General features: G+C 49.6%; 1 protein-coding gene across 1 annotated transcript in view; it reads left to right on the top strand.

Annotated features, from left to right (window-relative positions):
- The window catches only part of NUP210 (nucleoporin 210), a 118,104-nt gene that overhangs the window by 34,411 nt on the left and 65,174 nt on the right, over nucleotides 1-18,519 (top strand). Inside the window, exons 7-14 of the mRNA XM_037037453.1 lie at nucleotides 811-969; nucleotides 1,521-1,589; nucleotides 4,496-4,602; nucleotides 5,289-5,429; nucleotides 6,873-7,010; nucleotides 7,996-8,151; nucleotides 12,452-12,650; nucleotides 17,627-17,772. Coding sequence (XP_036893348.1) covers nucleotides 811-969; nucleotides 1,521-1,589; nucleotides 4,496-4,602; nucleotides 5,289-5,429; nucleotides 6,873-7,010; nucleotides 7,996-8,151; nucleotides 12,452-12,650; nucleotides 17,627-17,772 — 1,115 coding nt within the window. The remainder of the gene's footprint in view (nucleotides 1-810; nucleotides 970-1,520; nucleotides 1,590-4,495; nucleotides 4,603-5,288; nucleotides 5,430-6,872; nucleotides 7,011-7,995; nucleotides 8,152-12,451; nucleotides 12,651-17,626; nucleotides 17,773-18,519) is intronic.

The following is an 18,519-nucleotide window of genomic DNA, read 5'->3' on the forward strand; positions in this document are numbered from 1 at the left end:
CTGTGGGACCACTCACAAGCTTCTCATCCTCATTTCCACAGCTCTCTCATCTCCAAGATGTGGACATCAGGAGTACCTGATGTTTCGGGGGGTGCTGGGGGACAAAATGGAGTAATGTTCACGTGGAACATTAGCACAGTTCAGCCACATCTTGGTTTGCTGGTCAGCAGCAGTCACTTATATTAAAATGCTTGTAGTCTTGACCTACAGGGTGTGGGACATTGGCAGAGGGGGTAGATTCTGTCAGCCTGTATTTTTCATCCTGGGCCCCGCTGAGCGAGCCCTCCTTCACACCATGACACAGAGCAGGGAAGCACTGAGGGATGCTCAGGGTAGCAACGAGAAGATGCTTTGCATGTTCTAGACTCAGCTCACAAACTGTGTGGGACACCATGGACCAGCACATTTTTTGAAGCTCCTGGAGGGTGCCCAGACCCAGAGAGCCCCATCCTGGACCCCCCAGTGTGGAAGCAGAATTTACTTCTACTATGAGTACAAAAGGGTCTAATGTTGGTATAGAGTGTATTCTATAAGCAGGCAGTAATTCAAGTCCAAGGCTTTATTTAATTTTAAAAAGCAGCATACAGGAGTCACAAAAAATGATTGCCTCTGAAAATTAATGGAGAGTGTCAGCTTTATCCACAGGTGTGGAAATAATATTAAAATTTAAAGTGTTGAAAAAAAATAAGTGCAAAAAATATCACACAGCTGTACCAGTAGCAGTGATTCAGGCGTGGTTGACGCACTGGCTCCTAATGTTTCCATTTTCTTGCTCTTTCCCACCTGGCTGTCTGGGATTCGGGTGGCCAGAACTCTCAATGCCTTCAGACCAGTACGAGCTGCAGCTTCAGAACAACATCCAGGACCAGGCTGGAGACCCAGGTCGGCCTGTGGCTGTCTTGGCTCAGGACACATCAACGGTCACCGCTGTGCAGCTGGGACAGAGCAACCTGGTCCTCGGCCACAGGAATATCCTTTTCTCAGGCCAGTGTACACCCCATATGCATGTTCTGTGTGCAGATCTGCTGTTTGGAAGTCAAATCATTTTTCTCCCGGAAAGCTGGGCTAGGCTCAAAATAGCCATTTCTCCTCAAGGTCTGAAAATCTGAAAGATTGCTCACCTCTGTAGGTGACTCACTGGAGAGGCTGCAGGGATGGGAGGCGGTGGTGGGCAGGCAGGCTTATTCCGCCTGGAACCTGTGGCACTTGTGGCCTCACCCGAGGGCCTGACTGAGGCTGTTCCCACACTGGCGTGTGGGTTATCTCTTTGTCTCAGACGTGTTGGTGTGCCCTGTGTGCCTCCAGTGTCCCTTTGTAGAGAATCCCTCCCCACTTTGCTAGTGTAGGAGACACCAGGTAGCTCTGATTCTGGAGACACCTCTGTTCCACTTGACATTGGGCAAGGAGTCTTCCTCCCCTCCTCCATCCATGTGATGTCCTGATCTACCATCATAGCCATGAGGAAGTCTGACAGCTGGTTTATTTACTGTTTGTGTTTTGTTCCTTAATGAAGCATTCAGGTATCCTTATGCAGGGTGCTTCCAGGTTACCTAATAGCACGGTGTATGTGGTGGAACCCGGATACCTGGGTGAGTGTGGGCATTCTGGGTCCTGTATGCTGCTCTATTTTGGTTGTGTGAGTTAGAAGTAAAATACAAGTCACAGTTCCCCCCAGAAAATGCTACACTCTGGCCAGCTCTACCAGCTGGGAGGCCCAGGGCCACCAACACTCCCCTGCCCTTGTCAGGGCTGCTCCCCATTCCTTCCCCTGTCGGAACCCGGAAACAATCGGAGGCTCGACAGGATCAGATGGCAGGTGGCCAGGAAGAGAGACGAGTAGAGTGGGAAAGGGCTTTGTCTCCTGCTGGTTTTTATACCAGCACTCTGTCCAGACCGGAACTTGGCCATGGATGTTTGGTGGTAGGGGCCTGCTCAGTTAGGGGGGCCCCTAAGGGAACACGACAGTTGGCAGATGTCTCCTTGGGGAGGAAGGGGAGGCATTTGTCTGAGAGGAGAGGGGAGGAACCCACCGCCATGGAGGACCTAGAGGGGCACAGTCAGTGCCTGGGAGCTGCAATGATAGATGACCACTTGAGAGAGGTCCGGAGCACACACTCTGTCACCGATGCCACGCTTCTTTTGGCCTGAGTTTACTCACCTGTTGAGTGCAGCAATGTGATGTAGGAGAGGCGATGTTCAATACGCAGCAAACCCCTCAGTCCTCCTGTGCTGCCGTNGGATCAGATGGCAGGTGGCCAGGAAGAGAGATGAGTAGAGTGGGAAAGGGCTTTGTCCCCTGCTGGTTTTTATACCAGCACTCTGTCCAGACCGGAACTTGGCCATGGATGTTTGGTGGTAGGGGCCTGCTCAGTTAGGGGGGCCCCTAAGGGAACACGACAGTTGGCAGATGTCTCCTTGGGGAGGAAGGGGAGGCATTTGTCTGAGAGGAGAGGGGAGGAACCCACAGCCATGGAGGACCTAGAGGGGCACAGTCAGTGCCTGGGAGCTGCAATGATAGATGACCACTTGCGAGAGGTCCGGAGCACACCCTCTGTCACCGATGCCACGCTTCTTTTGGCCTGAGTTTACTCACCTGTTGAGTGCAGCAATGTGATGTAGGAGAGGCGACGTTGGATACGCAGCAAACCCCGCGGTCCTCCTGTGCTGCCGTATCAGATTGCTCTTTGGACAATACGGTGACAGCAGGCAGGATGACCCTGTGTGTCTTAGGAGCGCCATTTACTCAGAAATGCATCTTTGGTACCATCCATCTGTTTGGTCTTTGCTGACCGCTAGAGTTCCAGGAGAGGCAAGGCAGGGTCCTTGGTGCTTGGTTTTGTGGGGAGAGACCAGCAGAGCAGGCGGTGGCAGGACAGTGGGAAGGGTCAATAAATGTGAAAGGCTTCAGGTAGATTATAACTGAGGCCGGCCTTTGGTAGGAAGCGGCTCTTTTTCTGGTGTGTCGTCATGGTATAGGGAGCCGCTGGGGTAATGACGTGGAGGTGAGAAAGTACGTGATATCACCGAGGTCAGCAAGCAGCTGGTATGGCATCTCCTATGAGACCAGAGCGAGAGGAAGAGGTGCAAACTCATAGAGAGAGAGTGCTCAGTGCCGGGCCTCACACGTAAGCCTACTGTGCATTCTGAATGTAGACACAGTGTGGATTCAGAGCGTAGCTTTACTGTGCATTCAGAATGTAGACCTTCTGTGAATGAAAGTGTAGATTCACTGTGGATTTAGAATGTACATTTGCTATGTATTCAGAGTGTGGACCTATTGTGGATTAGAGCAGAGACCCAGAGTGATTAAGAGTGTGGACTTACTGTTAATTCAGAGGCTAGACCCAATGTGGATTATAGGGTAGACCTACTGTGGATTCAGAGTATAGTCACTGTGGATTCAGAGCATAGAAACACTGAATTCTGAGTACAGACCTACTGCGGATTCAGAGCGTAGCCTCACTGTGGACTGGTGCTTAGGCTTCTTGTGGATTCAGAGTGTAGATCTCCTGTGGATTGAGTGTAGTCGCTGTGGCGTGAGAGTGTAACCCTGTGTGCATGCAGCTTAGCCTCACTGTGGATTCAGACCTACTGTGGAATGACTGTGTATTCTCATTGTAGACTCAGAACGTGTACCTACTATGGATTCAGAGCATTCAGTCTTACTCTGTACTCAGAGCATAGATTCATTGTGATTCATAGATAGAGCAGACCCTCTCTGTATTCAGGACTTAGACCTACTGTGGATTCAGAGTGTAGACCCACTATGGATTCTGAGCATAGATTCATTTTGGTTTATAGGATAGAACCTCTGTGGATTCAGGGCAAACTTACTATGGATTCAGAGCGTAGATTCACTGTGGATTTAGAACATTGACCCACCCTGGACTCAAAGCATAGACCCACTTTGGGATCGGAGTGTAGACTCACATGGATCCAGAGTAGGCCTACTGTGTATTCAGAGTATATGGATTTTGAGCAGCGACCTGCTGTAGACAGAATCAAGTTTGAATGAGTCTTGAGCAGTCAATGTGGGATTGTTAATGTTTAGTTCTGGGGAATCTTGGAGATCAGCTCAGGGTTTTAGGGTTCAGCACTGATGGCCAGCATTAGGTCTCACAGTCCATTAACAGCTGGTCTTTTCCCATGGAGAAATGTAGGTGAGCCGTTGCAGACTGTAGGTGAACAGTTATGGGCCCTTCCGGTGAGCAGTTACAGGTCTTTCTAGCTGAGTGGTATGAGCTCTTCCTGGTAGTGGTTTTGGGACCCTCCAGGTGACAGTGGGTCTTCCCGGTGAGTGGTTGTAGGTGTCTTTAAGTTGAGCAGCTCTATGTCTCTTCAGGTAAGTGGTCCGAGCCCTTCCAGATGGGGGTTGTGGGGCCTCCGGGTAAGCAGTGTGGAGCTCTCATGCTGATGGTACGTGGCCCCATCCTGTTCCTTACCTGTATCCCCCTGTGGCCTGAGCTGTCAGCACTGCCACCTGCCTGTTTTATAGGGTTCACAGTACACCCCGGGGACAGGTGGGTGCTTGAGACCGGACGCCTGTATGAAATCACCCTTGAAGTGCTCGACAAGTCTGGGAACAAGGTCTACCCGTCAGACGTGAGTGCCTGCCTGGGGTCCTGGCGGGGTGGTGAGGTGGGGCGTGTCTCCTGCAATAGCTGCGCAGTGAGGTACCCCCAAAGGGACAGGGGCCCCCCATGCAGGCAGGCTGATTTCAGGAACTTCCTGGTGGTGCTGTGGGTCCCTAAGAGGCATTGTTATGGGATCCCTGGGACATGTGAAGACCCAGTAGACCTGGGCATCTATACACCACAGGCCCACTCCGTACGGGGCTGGGGCAGGGAGAGGAAGCTGCAGGCCGGGTTTCAAGGACACGGTGATGGCGCACTGGTGTCTGTCAAATGAAATTAGCTGTAAGGAATTTTGATGTCTCTTATTGTATTTGGTGGTTTCCTTGTGGGATCTCAGGGCCTAAGAAAGCCAGCTGTAGTCTCTGATCGCCCATGGGCACCGCACAGGTGACTACAACAGGAGCGCAGGATCATTGGGGCTGCGGGGATGGGAACCTGGGAGGAGTCAGAGGCCAGAGTGGTCGGAGCTCAGTGCCAGAGCTTCATCCAGCTTACTGCTGGCCTTTGGAGGCCTGCAAGCCACTGTGAGGATAGTGGGAAGGGCCCCTGGCCTGGCCTGACTTCTGCTTTCTGGTCACATTGCTTTTGTCCTGGATTCTGACTTTCCTGGGTTGTCTGAGAAGTACCTCTCTCCCATTCTGCCTCACCTTCCAGAACATCCGCATTGAAACTGTGCTTCCCTCTGAGTTCTTCGAGGTGCTCTTTTCTTCCCAGAATGGGTCGTTCCATCACGTCAGGGCGATAAAGAGAGGCCAGACAACTATCGAGGCAGCCCTCACTTCTGTGGTGGACCAGGCAAGTTGGCATCTCCCTTATCCACCCCACAGATAGAATGTCAGCTCGGCTGCACGTGAGTCCTGGGGAGTTAGGGTCCCAAGCTCAGCTCGCGTGTTGCTCTTATGGGCGCTCTGAGGGTCCCCTTTGGGCTTACAAAGGTTGTCCAGGGGTGGGGGGCAGGCTTTGGGCTCGTCCTGTCACTTGTCCCCACACCAGGCCAGAGCCCCTCCCCTGCCAGCCCCTATAAAGGTGAGTCTACACCTTCTGGAATGAGGGCTGGAGTGCTTGCTGGGGGACAGTGTCAGGCCCTCTGTGTCCTGCTATGCACCAGCCAAGAGTCACCAGTCTTTGGCTGTTTTGCTGTGGGCCATTTGGCTGTTTTGCTGTAGGCCATTCAAAGTCTTTTCTTTTTCCCGGTACTTAGAAAGCCAGTCAGTTCTAGGCGGGNCCTCACCTTCCAGAACATCCGCATTGAAACTGTGCTTCCCTCTGAGTTCTTCGAGGTGCTCTTTTCTTCCCAGAATGGGTCGTTCCATCACGTCAGGGCGATAAAGAGAGGCCAGACAACTATCGAGGCAGCCCTCACTTCTGTGGTGGACCAGGCAAGTTGGCATCTCCTTTATCCACCCCAAAGATAGAATGTCAGCTGGGCTGCACGTGAGTCCTGGGGAGTTAGGGTCCCAACCTCAGCTCGTGTGTTGCTCTTATGGGCGCTCTGAGGGTCCCTTTGGGCTTACAAAGGATGTCCAGGGGTGGGGGGCAGGCTTTGGGCTCGTCCTGTCACTTGTCCCCACACCAGGCCAGAGCCCCTCCCCTGCCAGCCCCTGTAAAGGTGAGTCTACACCTTCTGGAATGAGGGCTGGAGTGCTTGCTGGGGGACAGTGTCAGGCCCTCTGTGTCCTGCTATGCACCAGTCAAGAGTCACCAGTCTTTCGCTGTTTTGCTGTGGGCCATTTGGCTGTTTTGCTGTGGGCCATTCAAAGTCTTTTCTTTTCCCCGGTACTTAGAAAGCCAGTCAGTTCTAGGCGGGAGCAGTTCTTACCTGATTGAAACATTGGCATGGGCGTTCTCATCTTCCTACCTGCACTGACCTATAAGAGGCAGCAGAAAGCAGTAGCCTATAAACCTCACTGTGATTCCTACCAAAGGCTGCACTTCAGCTCTGGAGGCTTTGGATGAGTTGCTTTAGCACCCCACACCTCAGTTTCCTCATCATAAAGTGGGGATAGCCACATCCATCGTGTTAGGGGGCCCCGAGGATGAAGTCAAGCATGTTTACTCGGAAAGCCGTCTCCATGGAGACAGAGAGGCTGCAGGTTATCTGTCATCTTCCTTCCCACTCCCCACAATCACAAAATCTACCTCTGTGACCGATTGGGAAGGGCAGGGGTCTGCTTGACTGGGAAAACTGCTGGCAGCCTGGTCGTCATGGTGATGTGGGGCCTCCTCATCCCCTTGTAGGATGGAGGGGTCCACATGTTACGAGTGCCTGTATGGAACCAGCAGGAGGTGGAAATTCACGTCCCCATCACTCTCTACCCCAGCATCTTGACATTTCCGTGGCAACCAAAAACAGGTGCCTATCAGTACATGATCAAGGTAAGTGGGAGCCCCCGTGTCTGGCTGCACTCCTTCAGGTGTTTCTCTGGGGTTAGGACTTTTTGGCCATTTTCTTTCTTCTAATATTACCTTCTAGGGACTGGAGAGAATTTAAAACCAGAGAGTCTTTATGCTTTCTATATTTTCTGAGGTTTCTATCCTAGTAGTGTATTTTAATAATCAGAAAAAAACTGAAAAACAGATAATAAAGCAAAATAAAGAAAATCTGGAATACAGGTGTAACTTCCACATGCATCTGTTTATGTAAAAAAATTGTTTTCCCAAAGCAGTGTGAACATCCTTAGAAGAAAATTTGAAATTCAAGGGAAAATGTCTCCAACCCTGTCTTATACCACATGTTCTTTGCTCTGATATTCATGTGCCCACCTGGCATTTGTCAGCATGGGCCGACTCCTTTGTGGCTCAAGCCCTTGGGGTCCACATGGTCCCCATCAGTCCCTACTTCTCTGGCAGTGGTGACAGGTGTCCTGTGTGGTCACTGGTCCCCACTACCAGCCATGTCATCTTCCTGGCCCTCTTGGGTTCCAGGGCAATGGTCCCTTTTCTTGGAAGCTGCGAGGCTATCCTTTACTTCAGGGCAAATGGCTCAGAGTGGGCAGGGGTGTGTGCTGAAAGGGAGTGTTGTCTGGTCAGGGAAGCAGCATCCTACACCCAGCTCCTTGGCCAAGAGTTTTTCTATTGAGCCTGAGCTCTGGGAGGTGCCCTGGGTTCTCAGCCACTGTCATGCATGTGTGTGTGCGTGCACATCAGCCCCAAGGTCCGTAGAATGGGAGGACTAGAAACAAGGTATAAATCGAGGGGTGGAGGCAGCCTCCATTCAGATGTTGGCTTGATGCTGACCCTTGACCCGTGTGTGAGAGAAAATGAGTGTCAGGAGGAGTGAGAGTAAAGTGAATGTGAGCGGGTGTGTGTGTGAAACAGAGACCAGGCAGGTGGGCTGATGAGATGATGATTTTTTCCCTAGGCCCACGGTGGGAGTGGGAACTTCAGTTGGACTTCATCAAACCACATGGTTGCGACAGTCACTGTCAAGGGTGTGATGACCACAGGCAGTGACATAGGACTCAGTGTGATCCAGGCCCATGATGTGCAGAACCCACTCCATTTTGGAGAGATGAAGGTGAGGCCTAGGGGTCAGATGAGCCCAGGGGTGGTGTCTAGCTACCCCCTTCTTAACCAGCCCTCAGGTTTAATTCAGAACCACACTTTGGTCCTTGCTTGTCTTATACTTGGTGTTGGCAACAAGCAAGGTGGTGGTGGGTCACTCCCAGCCCCACCTGTGAGGAGCTCACAGCCATATCAGGGTAATGGAAACGACATCCCACACCAGGCAGGGGATGGCACCAGGAGGGCCGGAGTCCACATAACTGGAGTTTCTGGAATGGATCCCAGAAAACACAGAAGACATGAGATAATCTAAAGAGTTGTCCTAGGAAATTTTCCAAACCTCAAAGATATGATTCTCCAAATAGAAAGGGTCCCTGAATATTGGGTTGTAAATTCACGACGAAGGGAAGGCCCAAGACTCCAAAGATCCCAGCTCCAATTCCTTTCACCTGACTCTTGTTCAGATACAGTGAGGACTTCCCTGCACTAGGGCTCAACACCTGGCTTTTGACCCCAGGTGATGTGGCATCAACTTACTGAGCAAAGGCCACATGTGGGAGCGGTCACCTGCAGCTGAGCCTGGTGGCTTCCTGACCCCTCCTCCTTCCTTACTGCCTGACCCTGACCACAATTCCTTTTGTTACTGCATTAAGGGCAGAAATGGAAGGTCCATACATTGTGTGTCTAATCCTGACCTTCTCTTACATGATTTGGGATATTGACAATAGATTTTTTTAACTGTATTTTTTTCATTACTGTTTATCCTCCCTATACCTTTTTCGACCTCCTCCCTCCCCAACGCCCCCCACACTGTTGTCCATGTCCGTGAGTTCTTCCTCTTTTTTCTCTTTTGCTCGATCCCTCTACCACCGCCACCCAGAGCTGTCAACCTGCTCTCCACCTATGAGTCTGTCTCTGTTTTACTTATTACTTCATTTTGTTCACTAGATTCCACATACGAGTGAAATCATGTGGTAATTGTCTTTTTCCGGCTGGCTTATTTCACTTAGCATAGTGTTCTCCAGGTCCATGGGGCAGGCAAGGCAGCAGCTAGAGGACCAGGTGGTACCATGTTTTTGTGTGGATAAACCAGGAGGAACAACTTGGGAGTGAGACAGACCACACAGCTCAGGGTTATGGAACAAGAAAAAAAGCCTCAAAATCTCTGGCGGTAAAAACCCGTAGGGGTTGTGGTGATGGGAGAGATTCCCGGCATCACAGGAGTGTTCATTGGAGAAACCCACCCACCAAGGAATCAGCACCAGAGGGCCCACCTGGCTTATGGGTTGGCGGCATTGTTCTCTCTGTGACCCCTCCCCAACACACAGTGCTACTACACAGTGAGTGACCTGGGTTGCCCCACCCTGGTGAATACCTAAGGCTCCGCCCCTTACAGTATAACAAGTACCCTGAGACAACGAAATATGGCTCAAATGAAAGAACTGATCAAAACTCCAGAAACAGAACTAAGCCATGAAGAGACAGCCAACTCTGCATCTGATGATGCGGAGTTCAAAACACTGGTAATCAGGATGCTCACATAAATGGTTGAGTGTGGCCACAAAATAGAGGAAAAAGTGAAGTCTATGCAAAGCGAAATAAAGAAAATTATACAGGGAACCAACAGTGAAGGGAAGGAAACTTGGACTCAAATGAACAATTTGGAGCTGAAGAAAGAAACAAACACTCAATCAGAACAGAATGAAGAAACAAGAATTCAAAACAATGAGGAAAGGCTTAGGAACCTCTGGGATAATTTTAAACATTCCAACATCCGAATCATAGGGGCACCAGAAGGAGAAGAGGAAGAACAAGAAATTGAAAACTTATTTGAACAAATAATGAATGAGAACGTCCCCAATCTGGCAAAAGAAATAGACTTTCAGGAAGTCCAGGAAGCTCATAAAGTCCTAAAGAAGTTGGACCCAAGGAAGCACACACCAAGGCACATCATTATGACATTACCCAAGATGAAAGAGAAGGGGAGAATCTTAAAAGCAGCAAGAGAAAAGGAGACAGTTACTTACAAAGGAGTTCCCATTAGAGTGTCAGCTGATTCCTCAAAAGAGACCTTGCGGGCAAGAAGGGGCTGGAAAGAAGTATTCTAAGTCGTGAAAGGCGAGGACCTATATCCAAGATAACTCTATCCAGCAAAGCTACTATTTAGAATGGAAAGGCAGATAAAGTGCTTCCCAGATAAGGTCAAGTTAAAGTTCATCATCACCAAGCTCTTATTATATGAAATGTTAGAGGGACTTATCTAAGAAAAAGATGATCAAACCTATGAACAATAATATGACAACAAACTCAAAATTGTCAACAGCTGAACCTAAGAAGAACAAAATGAAAACAAACTAAGCAAACAGCTGGAACAGGAACAGAACCACAGAAATGGAGATCACATGGAGGGTTATCAGGGAGTGGGAGAAGGGAGACTTGAGGAAAAGGTACAGGGAATAAGAAGCATAAATGGTAGTAGGTACAAAATAGACAGGGGGAGGTTAAGAAAAGTATAGGGAATGGCGAAGCCAAGGAACCTGTATGTATGACCATGGACATGAATTAAGGGGGGGATGCAGGGTGGAGGGGAATAAAGGGGAGAAAAAAGTGGGACAACTATAATAGCATGATCAATAAAATATACTTTAGAAAAATGTCATCCAGGTTCATTCATGCTGTCAAAAAAGTAAAATATTCTTCCTTTTTATAGCCAAGTAGTATTCCACTGTGTAAAAGTAACATAGCTGTTTTTCCCACTCATTTAGATAATGGGTTATTTTGTCTTTTTANGGGTTATCAGGGAGTGGGAGAAGGGAGACTTGAGGAAAAGGTACAGGGAATAAGAAGCATAAATGGTAGTAGGTACAAAATAGACAGGGGGAGGTTAAGAAAAGTATAGGGAATGGCGAAGCCAAGGAACCTGTATGTATGACCATGGACGTGAATTAAGGGGGGGATGTAGGGTGGAGGGGAATAAAGGGAAGAAAAAAGTGGGACAACTATAATAGCATGATCAATAAAATATACTTTAGAAAAATGTCATCCAGGTTCATTCATGCTGTCAAAAAAGTAAAATATTTTTCCTTTTTATAGCCAAGTAGTATTCCACTGTGTAAAAGTAACATAGCTGTTTTTCTCACTCATTTAGATAATGGGTTATTTTGTCTTTTTATTGACACACACAACACACACATACCTCTCTTAAGATTGATCTAAGTTTCATGTGAACAGGGTCATAATGGAGATTCTTTAGCTACAACTTACCATCAAATATTTGTATAAATTATAACCATCTTCCCCCCCCTCATTTCCCAAGCTTCATCTAAGTAAACATGCCACCTTCCATCTGGTTGCTCAGCCAGAAGCCAGAGGACAATTCCCTGACAGTCAGTGTGTGCGATGGTTAGAGCCTGGCTTGTAGGACCGGACTGCTTAGGCCAGACTGCACCACGCTGCAGCGCATTTACGCTCCCGAACCCCCCATGCCAGTTTCTTCATCAAGTAATGAGGTTGGTAACAGAACCTCCTTAAGGAGGAGATAGAGAGGACTCAATGAGTTAGTAGTGTTTTTAGAACAGAANCAACTTACCATCAAATATTTGTATAAATTATAACCATCTTCCCCCCCCTCATTTCCCAAGCTTCATCTAAGTAAACATGCCACCTTCCATCTGGTTGCTCAGCCAGAAGCCAGAGGACAATTCCCTGACAGTCAGTGTGTGTGATGGTTAGAGCCTGGCTTGTAGGACCGGACTGCTTAGGCCAGACTGCACCACGCTGCAGCGCATTTAGGCTCCCAAACCCCCCATGCCAGTTTCTTCATCAATGAGGTTGGTAACAGAACCTCCTTAAGGAGGAGATAGAGAGGACTCAATGAGTTAGTAGTGTTTTTAGAACAGAACCTGGAGTCTGGTGAGTTTTGTCTTAATACATATGTGTTGTTGATAATGTCTCTCTCACCCTGTATCCTACCTTCTTTGTATTTCTCCAATGTGCTGAGCTGGTACATGGCTCAGGACTTTGTATAGTTGTCTCTTCTCCCCAGAAATTGTTTCCCCCAGAATTGTGTCTGGTTGCCTCTGATACGGTTCTCAGGTCTAAGCTCCTACATCACTACTCAGAGGGGCCTTCCCCGACAGCTCATCCCAGAACATCACCTCAGTCCCCAGCACAAATCCCTCATGTCCCTCAAACTTAGTCTTCTCACTGACATATAGTCAAAGCCCAACACACAGTACTTTCAGTAAATCTGAGCAGCAGGCCTTTCCTCTCCCATGGAGCCTGACGACCCTAGTCCATGCCTTGTCTTCCAGGTATACGTGATCGAGCCCAGAGGCATGGAGTTCGCCCCATGCCAGGTGGAGGCACGAGTGGGCCAGACCCTGGAGCTGCCCCTGAGGATAAATGGCCTGATGCCCGGTGGGGCCAACGAGGTGGTTACTCTTAGCGACTGCTCCCACTTCTACTGGGAGGTTGAGGTGGAGAACCAGGGTGTGTTCCAGCTGCTTCCAGGTAAACTAGCGTTGATGAGCAGACACTAGATGGGGGGCGGGGGCGCTGATCCAGACTGCCTGGGTGTTCAACACGGGCTGCCTCAGATCCCTAAATAGAGGGCCTAGGCAACAGGGGGTCACAGCATGAGAAGTGGAGTTTGTCCCTGTGTCCTGTGTCTGCAATTTGGATCTTACCTGCCAGGCGACCCACTGTGTCACGGCTCGCTGAGCCTCAGTTTCCATTTCTCTAAAACAAGTGTCATTCTAAACAATTGCATGTCACAGTGCCCATTACAGTGCCTAGAATGCAGTAGGTGCTCAGAATATGCTGTTGATAGGGGATTTGGTTAGTGACGGAATTGCAACACCTTTGTGACATGTGAGGTCCATCCCTCCAGAGCCATCGAAGCCATGCACATTGGACTTTTTCACTGTAGCATCGCTTGCAGGATTTTGACGGTGATGGTAGAAGCTAGTTTATGGAGTGTCGGCCCTGCCAGGTGCAGGGTAAGTAAGTACCTTGTCTGTGTGACAGCATCAGACTTCACAGCCACCCTGGGAGGAGGAGCTGTGGTTGGGCCACGTGTCAGATAGAGACGGAGGCTGTGTAGCCATCCAGGCTCTCACAAGAGCACAGGGCAGGATGGAATACACATCAGACTATGTCTGGACTACTGTTCTGGAGCCTGAGTCCTCTAGAAATGGGTCCCCCCAGGGATGTCAGTCAAGGGCAGCAGAGGGGTTCCTCTCTAATTTGCAGATGAAGAAAAGCAAGAACTGTTGAGCTAATGAGGGAGGAGTGAGGTTTGGGCAGGGGTAGAAGTAACAGGGAACCAGAATGGCACTCGGTGGGGCTCCAGAGACACGGCCCTGAGGTTGGCATGCCTGGGGATATGGACACACAGTGGACCCGGAATGGCTGAACCTGTTGGATCCTGAATCATGGTGGGGTGCTCTAGGGTTTGGGAGCCCTTCAGGCAGTGGGAGCTACTGACGGTTTGTGAGCAGAGGAGTGATGACTTGATCCTGGTGAGTTTAGGAAGCCCAATTGGCAGGGTGTTTGTAGGATGGCCTGAGATGCCAGGCAGCTTTACACGCCACTGCTGTGGTTGTGGTGACCCATAGAGCCGTTTGTATGTGAAGCTGTGCAGAGGAAGGAGGCAGTGTGTCTGAGATAACACTAAGCAAACCGTATTTGTATCCTTCCCTGGAGGGCACTGCTGTGTCCTCTCGGACCACCCAGGAGAAATCGAGCTTTAAGATATCTTAAGTGTCCTCAGCAAGGCAACCATTTAGAATGGAGGAAAACATTAGCATATGGGAGAGAGACCCACTGACGGCAGGAGAGGGGCCTGCTTCCCCAGCACTGCACAACCCCCCACGTGTATCCCGGAGAGGAGTTGCAGACTGCAGCCCAGGCACTGGGTCTGCATCCAGGAAGTCCCAGGAATAAAGAACAGGGTTTGGAATTCCACTTTCCTAGGTCTGAACTCTCCTCCTTCAACACAGTGGCTGTGTGATGTCAGGGAAGTTGTCCAACCTCTCTGAGTCTTGGATTCTTCATGTATAAAGTGGGAACACTGGCCCCTTGCTTGCTGTAAGGGCACGAGTGCATGTCTCTTCATGGTGCCAGGTTTGGTTTTGAAGACAGCGGCTGAGACAGAATCTTGTGGCATTGAAATTCCCTTAGCAAGCTCCTTAAGTGTCCCCTAATGAAGAGCATACGTGGCTTTGTGAAGGCTTGTGGTAGGGCCCAGGTTATATGAGAAGTCTAGTCAGGGTAGAAAGACACTGGTATCATGGAAATCCATGGGACTTAAGACCAGGTGGGATCAGCTGATTGACACCTGCCCCTAGGACGCATGAAACTGAAGGAATAGAAACATGAAGACAGATGTGATCCCATGTTAGGTTAATGGGTTCCTTCTCTTTTTCCATTTCCCCCTTAAGACCATGTCCTTGGTCTTGACCAAGTTAAGAGCACACGTGAAACTCAGGTCATGGTTCTGGGAAATGAACTACTGGGTTCCCTTGGTAAGTGCAGTCCCAGGCACCACCCCGGCCAGCACATTTGGGTTGTTTGGGGGCCTCATCCTCTTCCTGCTGGACTTGGCTGCTGGGATCCCATTTCTGCCTTGTCCTCGTCATTGAAGCACCCTTAAAAGCCCCTTGGCTTCTGAGCGTTACTGTGAACTCCGTGGAGTTGCTGGGTTTGACCAGGCTCACCCTCTGGGGGTGGCAGTGCATCAGCTCTCGCTCTGTCCTGGCCCTTTCTCTGTCGTAAGCCTCGGCTGTTTTTCAGCCCCCGTTCATTGAGCACCTCCGACGTGCCATGCTCTAGGGGTCCCTGGTAAACACGAGAGAAGTGGTTTCGCCTTCACAGCTCTGACAGTCTTGTCAGACAGATGGTACAACAGGCAGGTGTGGTGCTGGGACAGAGAGCACCAGGAGAGCAGCATCGTCCTGGGAGTTCTGTCACTCTTGGACCTGAGCTGGCTCGAAATGTCTAAATGTGTTCCCCAGGAGAAATGTGCTGAAGATGGCTGTCTAAGCTAGTTTTGGGGTATGTGAGAAGGCTGTTTAGAGGAAGAAATAACTAGGACTGAAGGGTGGGAGCAGGAGAAAATAGGGGAAGAGTATTCTGAGGTGTGGGAAGAGTGTCGCAAGCCTCCTAGAGACAAGAAAGGGTGTGGCATGCTTCAGCTTCTCGCCAGGTCAGAGCAGGGGCCCTCCCACTCCCAGGCAGGGCCGCGGAGCTTGCACGTGCCCCTCAGGGCTCAGTTCCTCAGCATCTCTTCCTAGCTCTACAAAGGACCCCCCTCCCTTCCCATAATTTAGGGTCATGTCCAGATAAGCATTTGCGTAGACCCCCTGTACCAGAGTGGAAGATTGCAGGGTCCATGCTCAGACCTGTCATTTCACCATTCTTTTTGTTTGTGTAATTGTGGACCCAGTGTCAGTTTTCTGGAGCTCTTGGGCTCTGCCCGTGGACTCTGGCCTACCCTTCTTGGTGGCATAAGGACTTCTACCAAGGGCATGGCAGTGGCCATTGGCAAAATCGCATACCCTGAAGGACACCTAAGAGTGTGGAGGAGGTTGTTTTTGAATGTCCACAGCAGCTCTTTTACTAATTGCCCCAAACTAGAAGCAACCGAAATGCCCATCAGCTGGTGAATGAATAAGCAAAATGTGGAGCGTCTTGGCGGTGGAATACTTCTCAGCATCCAAAGGGAGCAACCACTGATCACACAGCAGCAGAGCTGAGTTTCAAAAATACACTGTGTGAGACACTGTGCCCGTTGATGAGCGATGCGAGGCAGACCAGTCCATGCTGAGTCTGCATGCAGAGCGAGGGCTGCCAGGCACCAGGGGGTGGGGAAAGGACAGTGATGGTTCATGGGTACAGGGCTTCCTTCTGGGGAGTGAAATGTTCTAAACTTAGTGGCGATAGTTGCACAATTCTGTGAATATGTTAAAAACCACCAATGTGCACGTGCATTTCCAATGGGTGATTCTGCAGTATGTGGGTTATATATTTCAGTAAAACTACTATTAAGAAAGTAAACTAAACTATGGTGGAGAAATCAGAATGGTACAGGGATGGCCTCCAGGGAGTGAGTGCCTGGGAAGAAGTGCAGGACCTGGGTTGGTTTGGGGGGCAGTGTTTTGCATCACGGTGGGCTGGGTGTCACAGTAGCCACGGGGTCCTGCATTTCACTATGCGTAAGTTGGACCTTAAGAAATAAAAAAAAAAAAACATAAAGAAATATTGAGATAATTACGTATTTGCCAAAATATTTAGAATGAAGTATACTGATGCTTGCAACTTAGTTTTAAATTCATTATAAAATAAGATCAATTGATGGATGGGTAGGAGATGGATAGATAAGGCAGTAAGAGACATAGAACAAGATGATGCTTGTGGAATGTAGGGGGTGGGAATGTGGGGTTTCACAGTATAATTTTTTTTTTAATGTTTGGAAGGAAAACAATATACTGCCACTATAATGGCTTTTTTAAAGGGTGGGATATACCACACATTGGCAGGGGTATAGCGTAGCTATTAGAAGTAGTGTAACTCGCCCTGGCTGGCGTGGCTCAGTGGATTGAGCACTGGCCTGCGAACCAAAGGGGTGCTGGTTCGATTCCCAGTCAGAGTACATGCCTGGGTTACAGGCCCGGTCCTCACTGTGAGAGGCATCCACACATTGATGTTTCTCTCCCTCTCTTTCTCCCTCCCTTCCCCTCTATCTAAAAATAAATTTTAAAAAAGAAGTAGTATAACTTGATACAACCATTTTGGGAAAGCTGTTTGGCAGCAATGATGAAAGCTGAACCTATGCATGCTCCTAGGCAGTAGGGACTAGGGGTGCACACGCGGCACTCTTACGGACACACCCAGCGGAAAGCCTGGAACATGTGTCCAAGAAATGTGTACCAATGACATGTTCTCAGCAGCACTGTATCACTGCCCTGCATTGGGAACATCCCAGGTCTTTGCAGTCTTATGAAGAAATCGATTTGCTGACTCTTCACACAACAGGATAATATATGCAAATGTGGATAGAAGGTGTACAAAATATAAGGAGAGATCTCACCATTAGCACTGAATTGAAAAGGGCAGACACAAAGGAGTTTATGCTCAGTGGTTCCTTTTATGTGAAATATAGGAGCCAGCAAAATTATGCTGCTCTGTTGGAAGACAGCTCACAGTGGTTCTCCTTAGGGGGGGAGCTAGTGACCGGAGGGTCCATGGGAGAGTCCAGGGTGCAGGTCCAGGTGTTTGGTAATCCCGGTCCTGGGTGCTGCATGTGCTCAGTTTGTGAGGGAACACAAACATCGTTCCTGACAAGTGTACTTTTTGGCATGGGAATTAAATCTTTATGCTAAAAAATTAGATTGCATAGCAAGCCCTGGCTGAAAGGACTGCCAGCCTGTCCTGTCTTTCCAGCGAAGGCAAGTTCACAGCCACCACTTGCTCTCCTCTTCTTGCAGGGGGGCTGCATCCAGGGTCTGAGCACTGCAGTGGTGTCAGGGTGAGAGCCGAGGCCCAGGGCTACACTGCGCTCCTCGTGAGCTACCGACACGGCCACATCCACCTGAGTGCCCAGATCACCATCGCGGCCTACCTGCCCCTCAAGGTGAGCCTGGGGCCCTTGCCCCCCATCTCCTTCCCTCGTGTGAGTTATTCATTTGTGCTGGTGAATTTGTGTTAAAATCCTGATTATTCAGAATAGCTTTTAGAAGAGCAATCCCTTTCTGTGATTTTTGAGCTGAAATTAGGAAAGATGTAGAAGGAGCAGAGCCTCCCTGATGATATAGGCAAAGATTCCTGACATCGTGTGGATGAAACGTTACCCTTGGGGGCTGCAGGGGCCACAGCAGAGGGGCAGTTCTGGTGACCTCCGGGGTTCCCCTGCAGGGTGTCCCCAGAATCCCAGAATGGGAACAGTGGCCCTGCCCTGAGGGTGCACATGCTGGGGCCCCGGGAACTTGAGACTTGGGAACCCTCTGAGGCCTTGGGAGCAGGTTTGGATTCTCTCCCTGCCTGGTGTCAGGTGACCATGAAGTGTCTGAGTCCCCACGTACCCGTGGTAGGTAGGAAGCACACAGCTTTGTGTGTTGTTCCAGTACTTGAGATCACAGCTTTGTCACCAACCCTTAGTATAAATCTAGGTCTGTCACCAACTCTGTGACTTTGGCTGATTTAATTTCTCTGGGCCTGTTTCTCTGCCTGTAAAATGGGGCTAATACAGAACGGGCTTCATAGGGTTATAAGAATTAGCTAAGCTATGAGCAAAATAGGCTTAAAACCGTGCCCAAGAGGTAGTGAGTGTGCACTGAGGGTTAGTTTAAAATACGGATAAAAAAGAACTGGACCTTCCATG

This window comes from Sturnira hondurensis, unplaced genomic scaffold, assembly GCF_014824575.4.
Source record: "Sturnira hondurensis isolate 20B ecotype Veracruz unplaced genomic scaffold, ASM1482457v3 Scaffold0023357, whole genome shotgun sequence".
In the NCBI taxonomy this organism is placed as follows: Eukaryota; Metazoa; Chordata; class Mammalia; order Chiroptera; family Phyllostomidae; genus Sturnira; species Sturnira hondurensis.